Consider the following 15,480-nt stretch of genomic DNA (forward strand, 5'->3'; position numbering starts at 1 on the left):
ACTTCAGATAAATTAGGTGGAATGACAGCATGTATTTATTTTGCATTGGTCTCTGGCGTGATTATAATGCATTTCACACACACCAATTCATATTATTGACATAAATTTCAGTGTGCCTATTGATGTGCACTTTTAATCTTTAAATGTATTGACTGGCCATTTTAAAAGGGATTTATTATTACACGATTGAATTAAATATAAATTGAAAGAGAGACATGCGGAAAAATGACATAAAGACTATTTAAATAAGTCTAAAGTAATAATGTTATATCTTGAATATAAGAAGTGTGCAGACAGTCTAATTATGTAGCAGTCTTGTACTAAGCATTTTACACATATCCCATATACACTGTTTTGTAAGTTTCTGTATGTGTTTCTGGCTGTCTTGCAGTATGCATCCAGCTCCTCTGGAGGGGAGAGTTCCTGYGAGGAGGGGAGGATCCGTCGGCCGGCCCACCTCAGACCCTTCCACCCCCGGACGGTAGCCCTGGACCCGGACCTGCCCTCCCTGCTCAGCGACCCAGACTACTCCTCCAGCAGCGAACAATCCTGCGACACCGTTATCTACGTGGGTCCATGCGGCGCCACCATCTCTGATAGGGAGCTGAGTGACAACGAGGGCCCCCCTGCCTTCGTTCCCATCATCCCCTCTCTGAACAGGAAGCGTTCTGGGAAAGAGGGCCCCCTGGACAGAGACCACTTCTTCATGTGCAACACGTTTGCTGAGCTGCAGGAACGCCTGGAATGTATTGACGGCAGCGAGGAGCCTACAGCGTTCGTTGGAGAGGGTAGGGGAAGTCAGGCTAGCCCACAGATAGACAGCAAGGCAAAGGAAGGCCCTGGCTCAGCTTCCCTAAAGACTGTAACTAAAGCCTCCTTCTCCCAGGAGAATATCTCACCCAAACTTCCTCCTAAATCTGTAGCCACTCCGCCATCCAGCAGCCCCCAGGTAAGCCCCTCAAAGTCTAAACTGGAACATTCCAGAGGGGTTTCAGAGAGCGTGTGCAGAACGAGTGCTGATGGTGAGAAGGTGATGATGTCAGAGAGCCGGGCTAGCTCAATCGAACAGGATGTGGCCTTGGTGCCAGCCTCTGAGCCAGTGGTGCGGGAGAAGGTCTACTTCAACAAGAAGCCCTTACCCAARCCTGCTCCCCCTCCCCCACAGCAGAGAGACTCACGCAGAGGCAACGGAGAGGTAGAGGAGAGGTCCACCACTAGAATGCCGCCCATGGGAATGAGCCATCAGACTGGGAAACGGGGGGAGTCTCTACCTTTTCTTGGTAGAGCGCAGGCCAGGGAACCAGTAGAGGTGTGCCAGCTGCGCTCCACCCTGAGAGAGAAGTGCCTGGACAGGGACATCCTCCGGGCTACGGTGACCCTGCAGCAGCCTGTAGAGCTGAACGGAGAGGATGAGCTGGTGTTCACTGTGGTGGAGGAGCTGTCCATCGGCAGCATCATAGACAACGGTCGGCCCTCCAGCATCATTAGCTTCAACAGCGACTGCTCCCTGCAGGCCCTGGCCTCCGGCTCCCGGCCCGTCAGCATCATCAGCAGCATCAACGATGAGTTTGACGCCTACACGTCAGCTGTGGGGGGTGCAGTCAACATTGAGGTGCGCACCCCCTTACAGGATGACGCATTTGTGTGTGTGGGCAGCAGGGGCTCGTCCATCAGCTCCTGGCTCAGTGAGGTCAGCGTCTGTACTCTGGAGAGTGAAGGGGCCCACTCGGCAGACGTCTTCCTCCCACAGACTAAGCACATCGGCCCAGAAGGCAGCTTGTATCTGGATTCCCTGGGTATGTTTCACTGTGAATCATCCCCAAGGGACACCAAGAACTCCCTGAATGACAGCGGCTTTAGCTTTTCTGAACTGGACAGTGACAGCGCAGTGTCTAGCAAACTGWCCCTGACAAAGTGCCCTCCGTCTCCCGAGTCAACCAAAGGATCCCTCAGATTCCCATCCAAAACAGCGAAAGTGAACTTTCTCAGTTCCTCTTCACAACCCTCCCAGGGCCCTTACATAGTCCACTCCAGTCTGCCCAGGAAAATGAAACCTACCTCATCCATCACCCATAGTAACAGCAACAGCAGCAGTCGTGAACCACAGAGACAGGAWGTCAAGCAGGAGGACCCCTGGCAGCGCATTGACAACCACTCTGAACCTCAGCTCCCAGTCTCCAGCGCCACCAGCAAGCTCCCCAGAACCCCAGTGAGTGGCATTCCCTGCCGAAAAGCTGGTGTTTTCAACAGCAACAGCGTACCTCGCCAGCCCAAGGTGCAGGGCTCTACCTCAGCCCAGAGGGTGGTGGACGGCTGTGAGAAGTCGCCCAGCAAGAAAGCAGGGTCCCCCAGCAAGATGCCTCAGCTCAGACGAGGGGCCACCACCCTAGGCATCGTGCCTGTCATCCATGCCTCCCCAGAGACCAAGGTCACCACCCAGGACATCACAGCTACAACCAACAGTCTCAAGTTCTCCTCTCTAGGGAAAAATGGGAAGACCAATGGGCAGAAAGCCAGCATGCTCCCCAAACCTGGTGGTAACTCACCTCCTCCCCCCCCAGTGCGCAAATCCAGTCTGGATCAGAAGAACAAGACCCTGCTGCACCAAAGTGCCTTAAAGTCTGCGTATGGAGAAGCAGGGAGGCCCTTACTCACCAGGGGGACAGTGTCAGAGGATGAGCTAGAGGTCCGCTGCAGAGGAGACTCCAACAGCCTCAAAACACCCAGCCTCAGGGGTGACTACACCTCGGCCAAAGCCACGTCCAGCCTGAAGGCCAGAGGGGATGCTGGACAGAAGCATTACGGCAGTCAAATGTCTCTGGAGAGATGTGACAGCATGTCCATGGTGGGCTCCAAACCCACCCTCAGCCGAGAGAACAGTGGGGCCAGCCTGGGCAGCAGCATATCCAGCAGGCCAATTCCCAGATTTGGTTTACCCATCTCAAGCAGCTCTGCCATTGCTACCTCCCCACCTTCCCCATGTGGCGCCACAGGTGCTCTAGGTAAACCTGGGCAGGTCAAAGGTAGTGTTAACCCCAGAGTAGTAGGAGCGGTCAATGGAAGTAAGGCCCGTTTGTTGTCAGCGAGCAACTCTAAAGGCCTGAGCTCCTCCACCAAGTCCCTGGCAGCTCCAGCCACCAGGAACCCAAATGCCAACCTCCCCCCAACGGGTAAGACCTCCGCCCCTCGGGCCACCGCAGCCGTCAACAGCAAGCCTGGCCGGGGCACTATCATGGGCACCAGGCAGGCCATGCGGGCAGCCAACAGCCGGGTCAGTGAGCTGGCATTAGGCAGCATATCAGGCAAACACATGAGGGGCTCAGGGGACTCTGATAGTGGTAATGACAGTGGGGTGAACCTGAGTGATGACAAGTCCCCTGTGGCCATGCTGCCCTCCCCCTACAGTAAGATCACAGCCCCCAGGAGGCCGCAGCGCTACAGCAGTGGACACGGCAGTGACAACAGCAGTGTTCTGAGTGGAGAGTTGCCCCCAGCCATGGGCCGAACAGCCCTCTTCTACCACAGCGGGGGCAGCAGTGGTTATGAGAGCATGATCCGTGACAGCGAGGCCACAGGCAGTGCATCCTCTGCACACGAAATGAGCGAGAGTGGGATGTCTTCCTCAGGCCGCCCCAGGACCTCCAAGTCCCCGAAGAAACGCAATGGTAAGAGCTCTGAATCTGTATACATCATTATGTATTATCTCTGATAATATCCTGTACAACCGCATACTGTTAGGGAATCAAAAACATGTGAAAGTTCCATAAAATCCCAAGCATTACTTAGGTCCTTTTACAAGCCTTCTTGTTTAAGTCCAGTCTTTGATGTTTTTTACAAGCCTCTGTGTGATGTCAAACAGTCCACTTATTAAATAATGGAGAAGGTCATTAATGGAGGACATATGTCCAACTGTCTCTGTAAAAGCCTCTTGTCTAGAAGTCACAAAGCACGTCTATAAATTCCCCCTAATTGCTTTGGAAAAGCAGTTTTCTTGCACAGAGCAGCTTAGAAAATCCCTAGTTAAGGGTTGTTAAGGGTGAAGGTTCACTGCTTTTGACTTTAACTAGATGTGTCATGCTGAAAAGCAGACTGAGTGGTGTTCCCATCTGAATTAAGAACTACAGTTCTGCAGTTCTCCAGATCGAAGCAGCATGACAGAGTATAGCACAGAATCCCCAAACAACATCGAGTACAACCTGTCGCTTTCTCCAACTTCCCCGGGCAATCTTGTAAAGATAGCTTTTTAAAATGTGATTCTTATAGTTTATTGGTTTTCTCACCTTTCGGATTCAGCAGAATACATTACTCTTATATGGGAAATGTAATTAAGGTATGTAATGAGATGACTTTGAACTAAGTTGAACAGCACTGGAAAGTCGTGACCATGTTCCAGCTCTCGTAGATTTATATAGTCAACCTTTTCAATTCATATAATGTGGTAGGAATATGATATAGACAGTAGTGAAAGCCTTATACATATGCAATCAACAGCACGCTCAGGAGGTCTGTGTAAAGCCTGCTATCGCTTTACATCTCCATCTCAGCCTCATACATATTTACTGATAAAGCCGTACAGCTCGGCCCTGGCAGATATTACCATTTGTATATTTCCAGCAGTAATTGATGTGCCTGTCTGTTTGTGTCTCGCCAGGGCTCCAGCGACGGCGGCTCATCCCGGCCCCCCTGCCAGACACCTCATCCCTGGGGAAGAAGACTGGCACAGCTGGCCAGTGGGTGGATCTGCCGCCCATGTCAGGACCACTAAAGGAGCCCTTTGAGATTAAGGTGTATGAGATCGATGATGTGGAACGGCTCCAGAGGAGGCGTCAGGAGGACTCAGCCGAGGTGAGCGAAGGGTCACGCTTACTGTCTGTAATACAAGCTCTCCATACTGTAACTGAACTTATTTTAGAGTCCTGTCATTAGGTTCATGTTCATCACTACATACATGCTGCTTAGCAATGTCAGGCTCAGCAATATTCTGAATGTGATACATTGATCTCAGCAATATTCTGAATGTGATACATTGAAGCCAGGCATGGCATCGTGGGAAGGTCTTGGCTCACTCCTTCCCAGTTTCTTATTAAAGAACAAGATGAAAATATGCATCTTAGACGTTTGACTTTGTCTGCCCAATGGTGATTCCCGGCGTCTTTAAGTGTCTGTGTGACCACAGTCAGAGCCCAGTGTTACGCTAGCCGGACTTTTGAAGGAATGTGAAGAGATCAGGACGCAATTACTGTCTGGAGTTCATTGGTTTAGATATGACTGAGGCTGGTGCTGGTCGACGGAGGGGGAAGGGGTGGTGGTGGAAAGAGCAGTCCAGGAATTTGTGATGAATGTGCGTTCCCCCCTCCACAGCCCATCAGCCATCACCATGGCCCATCCCTGGCTGCCTGATGGCTCTTTATGGCTGGCGCTACTTGCCATGGGTCATTAACTGCTCCCACAAGTTTGAGGTAGCCAGACAGGGATTTGTTAAGAGAAGATTTTAAATCAGCTGGTGGTGGTTTGATTTAGTTTCAATTAGGAAAAGATTATCTTCCATTTGTCTTTCCCAGCAATCACTGGTTGAAGACCATCATTCCCAGACCAGTTTTGGAATACCATGTAATGTGTGCACCAAGGCTTGTTTCAATGTGTGTATATTCACATGTCGATTTGTGTTCACATGGATTTTTCTGTGTGTGTATATATACAGGGTTCAGTACTCTGTATATTCATGTCTGTTTGTGTTTTCATGTTTGTTTGAACTCTGTTAGATCATAGCTCTGTCTAGAGTAAGATAATATTTTTGACCTTTTGTATTTACTCTTCTTCCCCTTTCTCCTCTTTAACAGCCATTCCAAGATGTTGAGAAGGTACGTTGATTCTGCTGGATGGCTGAGGCTTCATTATTCTGTAATGGGAGTTGGGGAATAGTTTGGAGTGAGGGAAGAACAGGCATTAATTGCATGCACAGATCTCAAATTAGGTTTCAGCCCATTGTGACAGGAAACCAGTATTCTTATATTACAATACCTGGAAAATGTCCAGAAATGTTAATATACACAACTGTGTCTGTATATCCTGCAATTCTTTAGCAGCAACAAAAATGCTAGTCCAATGACGGCCATGAATCTTCATCTTCAAGCTTACTCTGAATTTCAAACAGTTCCTGTCACTCACCACCCTATCGCTTCTCTCTCTCTTTCTCGCTCTCGCTCTCTCAGGGGCTGCTGTACTTCAACAGTAAGCTTAAGGTTCTGGAGCGGCGGTATCAGCAGATCAGGGAGCTGAAGGTCAAACACGAGACCCTGAAGGAAGAGCTAGAGGACACCAAGACCCGGCTGATGATGGACCCTTGCAAGTGGATAGGAGAGTGTGAGTATCTGCTAGACTATTCCAGGATAGGGGACTATGGGAATTTCCACCTTTTTATTCTTCATATTCCCCACCAAAATAGAAAGTTATCTTCCTATTGATAGTTAACTTGATTCTGTGGACAGTCTTTCAGTTGACTGTGGGTGACCATGACTTTAATCCTCTGCTCTCCTGTCTCTTCTCTTCCAGTTGAGGTGGACCAGGATTTGGACAAGGAGTCTCAGGAGTACCTGGAGGCCCTGAGTCAGGTCACAGAGGAGCTGGATTTCTGTGTCAACATATGCAAGTCACGTGTCATGATGGTGACGTGCTTCGACATCAGTGTGGCATCACCGCCTGACACTCAAGAGGGACTTCGAGAAGTGGAAGTCTGAGAAGGTGCGAAATGAGAGATGGGTAATCCAGAAAGTGAGAAAGGAATGATTATGAAATGTAGCAGCCAGTTCATATTGCTGGAATGAAGTGACAAGAAAAACTAAAAGACAAACAGGACGAGGGTCTTTGCATGAAGACAGAGGAGATCTGAACCGACTTATCTACAGTGCCTCGTTGTTCTGGACATGTTCTTGTTGGAATGGGAGAGAAACGTGTGCACAGACAACAACGGTGTCTGTGTTTCCTGCATGATGAGAGAGAGGCCATCATTTACCCAAGAGTCATTCAACGACAACCAGAAGTGCCTTTTTCACTCAACTTATTTTGAGTCATAATTTTTTGTATGGTGCTAGTATCATAACCAGCATACCTAAGCAAACCCTGAACATATTCCTTTTAAGAAATAATAATTTTATATTGCATTGTATAGTGTATTTATATGATTATGATGTGTGTAAAAATATCATTTGTAGGTAAAAAAGAAATGTAAGAGAAAGGAAGAGCAATAAGCTAATGTTATTGCGTTCCCAAACTTTGCCTTTTCTCATGTTTCAAACCAACCTCAGTCAGCATTTTGCCCATTTATCCAGCCTCTTTGCGCCTTATGTTATCTTTCTTGTTTCGTAGATTTTCTACCTTTTAAACCAGGTCTGTGTTATCTTGTCAAGGACTTGGTTTGCTGTTATCACTCAACCACTGCCAGCGGAGCTGTGAAAGCTAGCAGGGTTGAGTAAATGTTTCCTCCCTCCAGTTGCCTTGATCCCAAAAGGGCCCCAGTGGAGGTGCTGAGATGGGTGATGGTGGAGGTGTATAAAAGGGGAGAAGAAAGTATGTGGAGCTGAGCTTTGTTTGCCCCTTGTTAATTTAATAGRAAATTTGGCAATGGCAGAACACACCATACACCATACAGGGCCTGCTCCCAACAGGCTGTGTGTACGCCATGATTCATGGGTGTGACAGTAAGCTCTCTCTGGTGCTCTATGTTAGGGGTGTCCAGAGTCCAGTGCGCACTGACAAGGCATAGTGGTGCTTGTCAGTGCGTACATTTTTATCCCTAGATGAGCCTCGACTGGGTTCTACTGACACGAACAAAAGGGCGTAGATGAGATGCCACAAGCAAAGGTAATTCTACGGCTCTTGTGTTGTACTCTTTTTACTGGTGCCAAGCCTTGGTTCTATGCATTCCAACATTCTCACTCCCACTATAAGAACCTCATACACTATATATACAAAAGTATGTGGACACTCCTTCAAATTAGTGGATTTGGCTATTTCAGCTACGCMTGTGGTGTATAAAATCGAGCACACAGTCATGCAATGTCCATAGACAAACATTGGCAGTAGAATGGCCTYACTGAAGAGCTCAGTGACTTTCAACGTGGCACCGTCATAGGATGCTACCTTTTAAACAAGTCAGTTAGTCAAATTTCTGCCCTGCTAGAGCTGTCCCGGTTAACTGTAAGTGCTGTTATTGTGAAGTGGAAACGTCTAGAAGCAACAACAGCCCAGCCGCGAAGTGGTAGGCCACACAAGCTCACAGAACGGGACTGCCGAGTGCTGAAGCGCGTAAAAATCGTCTGTCCTCGGTTGCAACACTCACTACCGAGTTCCAAACTACCTCTGGAAGCAATGTCAGCACAAGAACTGTTCGTCGGGAGCTTCATGAAGCGGGTTTCCATGGCCAAGCAGCCGCACACAAGCCAAAGATCACCATTGGCAATGCCAAGCGTCAGCTGGAGTGGTGTAAAACCCGCTGCCATTGGACTCTGGAGCAGTGGAAACACTTCTCTGGCGTGATGAATCACGCATCACAATCTGGCAGTCCGACTGATGGATTTGGGTTTGGCGGATGCCAGGAGAACGCCACCTTCTCCAATGCATAGTGCCAACTGTAAAGTTTGGTAGAGGAGGAATAATGGTCTAGGGCTGTTTTTCATAGTTCGGCCTATGCGCCTTAGTTACAGTGAAGGGAAATCTTAACGCTACAGTATACAATGACATTCTAAACAATTCTGTGCTTCCAAATTTGTGGCAACAGTTTGGGGAAGACCCTTTCCTGTTTCAGCATGACAATGAGGCCGTGAACAAAGCGAGGTCCATACAACAATGTTTTGTTGAGATTGGTGTGGAAGAACTTGACTGGCCTGAACAGAGCCCTGTGCTCAAACCCATCGAACACTTTTGGAATGAATTGGAACGTTGACTGTGAGCCAGGCCGAATCGCCCAACATCAGTGCCCGACCTCACTAATGCTCTTGTGGCTGAATGGAAGCAAGTCCCCGCAACAATTTTCCAACATCTAATGGAAAACCTTCCCAGAAGAGTGGAGGCTGTTATAGCAGCAAAGGGGGACCAACTCCATTTTAATGGTCATGATTTTATAATAAGATATTCGACAAGCAGCTGCCCACATACTTTTGGTCATGTAGTGTAGATCAACAGCACTGACAGTTTGCAATGACTCAGAACCCTCCCTTAGATCTGCTTCAAAGCTACATATATATAACACTTCTCTCTAACAATCTATTTTTTTTTGCTAATTTAACCTGATGTCTCAATCAAAGACTAGGATAGGCTACAAGAGTAGTGTGCTAACTAAAGGCCATGAGAAACCACAGTTTATACATGCAGTGAAGCAACTTCAGATGTTGATGTTGTATGGCAAATATAATCAATCAACCAATTGTATGTAGTGGCCAGAATGTGTGTGTCTGAATTACTTCTCTTAAAACGGTGAGGACAAAGATGATTGACTGGTTTTAGTTACTAAGATCTACTAAGAAACTAGCTTTTGTTGTATTTTGATGTGTTTGATTTATAACTAAAATATTAATTTGTTTTCTTTCAAAGATACTCTCAGGCCCTTTCTGAAGATGCTGCATGAGATTTCTATTGATTTCTAAGAATGATTTCTATTCCATTTTTACCATTTTGATTTTTACAATATAGCCTCTGCTCTCCCTAATGTGGGATTTGTTGAATGAATTAAATTACTATTACCAAACCGAAACATTTCAAGAAAGTTTACGTATGTCATATTTCATATAAAAACCCATATTTTCTAATGTCCTTGGTTTTGTATAGGATTTTCTGACCTTGTGTATAAATGTATGATATGGCAGCTCCTGTTGAGTTTTATCTGTGAATAAATTAGGTTTCTTCTTATTGCTGACATTGTGAATACATTTTTCTTCATTGGTTGTCTTGAAACAAACCATTCTGTTAGGCCCAATGGTTTGGCCTACATAATTCAAAGCCACAATAATTGGTCGTCAAACTAGATTGAAAGTCATGTTAGGTTGAGAAGGTAATGAASGCTTAACAGTTATTTAAGTTTTTTCAACCTCAATTGGAACGCAAATGTATCGAAATTGTTAAGTACTAGCGAAATAAAAAAGGGTAGGGAATATCTGGTTGGCTTTTGTCAAACATATTTTAGACTTTCAATGTTTTCTGCCAGCGCGAAGCRGGAATTGGGCTTGCGCACGAGGAACTGACCATTTGCAAATGCAACACCAGGTGAGCAGAATTGCCAACAATAATGAATACATTAGTTCGTATATGTTACTACAAAGACAATGCTCTCTTTGACCAAGTAATTCGCGTTTAATTTGCGGTTAATAGCCAAGCCTACATTTACCACGATAGGCCTATGAGCCAACTCTCTGCWCGTGTAGGGATTTATCAGACAGATTGGTGGCCAGACGAAAAAGGGAGGGGTGAGTAGGCTAGTGGTACTGAAGAATGTAAACCAATTTATATCTCTATTCACCCTTTCAAGTCGTCCACCACCACACACAGACAGTTGGGTGACCTGTTGGCCTCACCTGCTCAACAGTTCACACTCAGATGCTTGATTTGATTGGGAGCCTACCTCAATTCCACACAGTCACTGTTTGGTAAGTGGACAGTACCCTCAAGTTCTCTCCTCAGTAACCAACCGTGTTGTTTGTAAGTCTGGACTCGAKACCGGTTCGTAATTTCTTACGGAGACCAGCGGAGTGGAAAAGGTTATTATTATCAGCTTCCATTCAGTCAGGCCATAAAACCACTTTGCCAGGTCAAATATCAACTCTTTTCATGACACATTAATATTTGACGACTATTGAAGCCTAGGCATCCTACTTTACTCGTAGCATTACTGTCCTTTACTTTCGTTGAAAAACATCTTCAAACTTTGTCGCGCTCGTCAGAATTTCCTTGATTCGCTGGTASGGAATAGTGGGGGATATTTGAACATTTGCACGCTCACTATTAGTTAACGGAGAGTGGGGGAATTTGTACGCTCACTATTAGTAAGCGGAGAGTGGGGGAATTTGTAATATATTGTAATGAAACAGCAGGGAGCAGGTCTCGAACCCTCGACCTTCTAGCCCGAGGTCCGGCGCGCTATCGACTGCAAAAGCATGCTAGTGCGGCAGAGTCGATTTCCGCGCTTATAAACCCAGGGTCGTTACACTACTCCYTCCTTTCAAAGAGCGCGTCCTCGCGACTCTACGTCTTACAGGAACGCGCTCACCGCCCAAGCACACGCACCGTCGTGRATGCAAGGTCCGATCACTTCCGACACCAATGTAATGACCTGACTAGATCATAAAGGAACAATTGTCCAGACAGAGGATTGAGTTTACGAATTGACGGTTTATGTTTTTATTAAACCAACTTTACACAGGCTACTGTTTGGCCGTAGCCCACGCCAAATAAATGAAAGATAACCCACAAGCTAATCGCGACCTTCTCTTGTGAACATTCCAGGCATTCCCGTGATTGGCAGATAGCAGGTTGATTGACATGTCGGACCCCGCGAACACTGGGTACTGGTAAGTACAACACAACCACCTACTAGCCTAACACATAACACACAGCTGTCTGTGCGGGTCACTACAATATTTTGTTTTATCTATTATAATAGGCCTGTTTGGGTTGGTGATCATATGTACAGTGGCTTTCCATTTGCCCTCAACATGTATTTTTTTCACCAGTCAATGTCTAAAGAATCCATATGTTGTTCTGAAAAATGAACACAGAAATACTGGACATTTTGAAGTCATATTATGCTTGTGATTTGACACCACTACAATCCAGGTCTTGACTTGGTCTCCAACCCCTCGACCCTCCCTCCTGGTCTTGACTTGGACTCGCATTCTTCTGGTCTTGCCTTGGACTCGCATTCTTCTGGTCTTGCCTTGGACTCGCATTCTTCTGGTCTTGACTTGGACTCGCATTCTTCTGGTCTTGCCTTGGACTCGCATTCTTCTGGTCTTGACTTGGTCTCCAACCCCTCGACCCGCCCTCCTGGTCTTGAATCGGTCTAGCTTTAGTGGTCTTGAGCACAAAACTGGTAACTAACCAATATTCACATCACCCCCTTTTCTAAAAACAAACTGTTTCCACAGATGTATTAATTTAATTTGAGTATTGCTGCCAAATAACTGCTTGTGATGATTAATCTCCCAGGTGCATACATAAGCATTTTTGTGCAATGACAAAAAAAAGTTAAATATGCAGCCATCAAAGAGATATTAGAAGTGCAGCAAGATTAATGGCACCGCTATCAAATATGGTTCTCAACTCTGTGTTATTCCAGGTGTGTAATATAGATGAGTGGAGATGTAGAGGTAGACCTTCCGCCATGCTGAGCGATACTGTCTTGCCTCCTCCCTGTTCTTTTAATTTGATTAAAAGCATAGGAGGGAGACGTGGCAGGCTGGCAGGAGCAGCTGGTTGCCGTGTTTCAAATCCAATCCACGGGTGGGCTGGGTTTAGCCTTTAGCCGCACTTGGTCTGGGTGCTCTTTGACTCAGGAAAGGGCCAACTCAGAGCTCTTAGTGGTGAAGAGAATATCGCTATCTCTTGCATATTAGATTCCTGGTGATAAGCACCATAGTGCTAGATACACTAAAAGTATATAGACACCTCTTCAAATTAGTGGATTTTGCTATTTCAGCCACACCTGTTGCTGACAGGTGTATATAATCGAGCACACAGCCATGCAATCTCCATAGACAAACATTGGCAGTAGAACGGCTCGTACTGAAAAGCTAAGTGACTTTCAACATGGCACCGTCATAGGATGCCACCTTTACAACAAGTCAGTTTGTCAAATTTCTGCCCTGCTAGAACTGCCCCGGTCAACTGTAAGTGCTGTTATTGTGAAGTGGGAAGGGCTCAGCCGCGAAGTGATAGGCCACACAAGCTCACAGAACAGGACTGCAGAGTCCTGAAAAATCATCTGTCCTGGTTTGCAACACTCTCTACCRAGTTCCAAACTGCCTATGGAAGCAACTGTAAAGTTTGGTGGAGGAATAATGGTCTGGAGCTGTTTTCCATAGTTCGGGCTAGGCCTCTTAGATCCAGTGAAGGGAAATCTTAATGCTACAGCATACAATGACATCTAGTGGAAAGCCTTCCCAGAAGAGTGGATGCTGTTATAGCAGCAAAGTGGGAACCAACTCCATATTAATGCCCATGATTTTGGAATGAGATGTTCGACGAGCACATACTTTTGGCCATGTAGTGTACTTCCAAATGAGAGAAATCATCCACATTCTCTTACATTTCTACCATAAACTATTGTTTTGAACTTATTTTACACAGCACACTTTCATTTACATTGGGTAAGAACTGTGTATGAGTTTTTTTTCTTACCAGATTTAAGCCAGTAGTTGTTTGGCGAACAGTGAGTTTCTTATGATAAGTCATTAATTCCCCTGACAGCTCGGATGGTTTCCCACTGCTCTGAGCGAGGTGCTTTGTGTCTACATGCAGACAGTTGGTCAGGCCTGCTGCTGAGTACTAATAGCTGCTGAGTCTGTGTGCTCCTGGCCCACTAGACCCAGTCTTCCCCTGCTCTGTTTGCCCTTTAGGGATCTCCTTATACGAGCAGGGAGTCAGATTTGTTATCAGAATAAAAATTAGTCAATGGAGAAGTCAAGGAGTCCCTCGCTTCAAACAAGTTTCATCATAGTTTAGATTTTCTCTTTTCTGTGTTAGCACGCACTGTCATCTGAAAATAAATGTAATTTTTTCCCCCTCACACTGAACCAAAGTTGTATCCTAATACTGTCCCACTATTTTGCTCCTTCTCCCCCTCCCTACCCATATGAGTGCAGCTTTGATTCATGAGTGAAACAGACTGATGTGATGTCTGTATTTCCTAGTTAATTGAGAAGAACATTACCCAGCTGATGGCCCATATTCCCAGGAGTGACTGAATGTAACCATTTCATAAATGAGATGGTAATACCCCAATGAGTTGTTTACAACAACAGCACAGACTCAATCTGATATAGTGGTAAATTGACCAGTTGTTTGCCCTACCCATTGTCCATGTAGATKGAAAACAATAGAATGTAGTCCCCATGCGCTGTTGGGGTACCTGGAGGCTGGAGCTACCCTGGGCATTGTTAGTGTTAGTGACAGCTCATGTTTGGATTTACAGCTGCAACTGCAATCACACAGATTGCACCGTCTAAACCCAAGCCTGCCATAAACCTGACCAAACGCTGCCACTTTCCCAGTAATTAAAGCAAGCTAGTTTGGGGAAATGTCCTTAAATGATCAGAGGCTTGATCATGTAAGGCTAACACATCTCCGTCCCTGCTTTAGGGGGCTCGTAACTATTGACTAATTCTCCCCAAAACAGATGACATTRGTGAGTCCACCTCCGCTCTTAAATAGGGCATTAAGATCTAGGGTCCCATTGGATTTACCATTTAAGGGCTCTAAGTTCTGGGTGTATAGACATAAAGGTCTAACACTCTGATATTGAGTTCAGATAAAATCAAAGCCAGACCAATTCATTATGTGAAAGGGAATGAATTGCCTTTTTGGAGACAGCTGGAGTGATCTGTAACTAAAGACTTAATCTTGTTTATGGAATCTTGCTAGAAGCAGAGCATGGTGAGATGAGGGTAAGGGCATGAGCTAGGCCTCTGTGACAATGGGAATATGATTGCCATCTTGGCACTAGCCTCAAAGTGAAACATCTTCAGGCCTCATGAAGACCGCCCTTCTCCAACAGCTTGTGTTTTGCCAGACACAGGGCTGAGGGGTTGGTCTGGACATAGGTCAGTGGATGGGTTGGCCTGGTGTGTTTTGATCTGGGAGCATTGGCAAGCTACTGTGTCTGTCCACCTCCAGGAGCCCAGAGCTGAGGTAATGGAGATACACACAGCCCAGTTCTGATCATTTCTGACAGGAGGCTGGCAGTGGCAACAGACAACTCGGTTTACAATATACAAAACTCATTAGTATGCTTGCAGACTACATTTATAATCTGTCCTGTTGACAAGTATTTGAAGTAGGGAAATAACTTCTACTAGCTACAGAGTGGAGTTTGGGTTCTTCTTTGATCAATAAAGGTTCAAATGCCAAATGGGCTGATCCATCTTTAACCCAGTGGGACTGTCTAACTTGGGTATTTTATGCAAAATTCTCATTATCTGGCAAAAAATGGGGCCATCAAGGAAAAAAATGGGCCGGTGTGGGGGCCTCAAGGGGAAAAAATGGGCTGGTGTGTTAGAAATGCCAGGGCCCTGGCCTCCTGAGTGGTGCAGCGGTCTATAGACCCGGGTCACTACAGGCGCACAATTGGCCCAGCGTCGTCCGGGTTTGGGGAGGGTTTGGCCGGCTGGGATTTTTTTTCTCCTGGGATTTCCTTGTCCCATCGCGCTCTATCGACTCCTTGTGGCGGGCCGAGCGCCTGCAAGCTAACTTCGGTCGCCAGCTGGACGGTGTTTC

The 15,480-nt window shown here is 46.4% G+C and overlaps 1 protein-coding gene across 4 annotated transcripts in view; it reads left to right on the plus strand.

The window, feature by feature from the left end:
• LOC111963317 (kinesin-like protein KIF26A) overlaps positions 1–9,910 on the plus strand; it is a 110,278-nt gene extending 100,368 nt beyond the window's left edge. For all 4 annotated transcript variants that reach the window (XM_023986658.2, XM_023986660.2, XM_070443369.1 and 1 more), the window contains 5 exons: positions 392–3,665; positions 4,652–4,845; positions 5,841–5,861; positions 6,213–6,363; positions 6,553–9,910. In XM_023986658.2, coding sequence (XP_023842426.1) covers positions 392–3,665; positions 4,652–4,845; positions 5,841–5,861; positions 6,213–6,363; positions 6,553–6,737 — 3,825 coding nt within the window. In that variant the 3' untranslated portion in view covers positions 6,738–9,910. The remainder of the gene's footprint in view (positions 1–391; positions 3,666–4,651; positions 4,846–5,840; positions 5,862–6,212; positions 6,364–6,552) is intronic.
• Positions 9,911–15,480: the final 5,570 nt, after the last annotated feature.

Source organism: Salvelinus sp. IW2-2015, linkage group LG4q.2 (assembly GCF_002910315.2).
Source record: "Salvelinus sp. IW2-2015 linkage group LG4q.2, ASM291031v2, whole genome shotgun sequence".
Taxonomy (NCBI): domain Eukaryota; kingdom Metazoa; phylum Chordata; class Actinopteri; order Salmoniformes; family Salmonidae; genus Salvelinus; species Salvelinus sp. IW2-2015.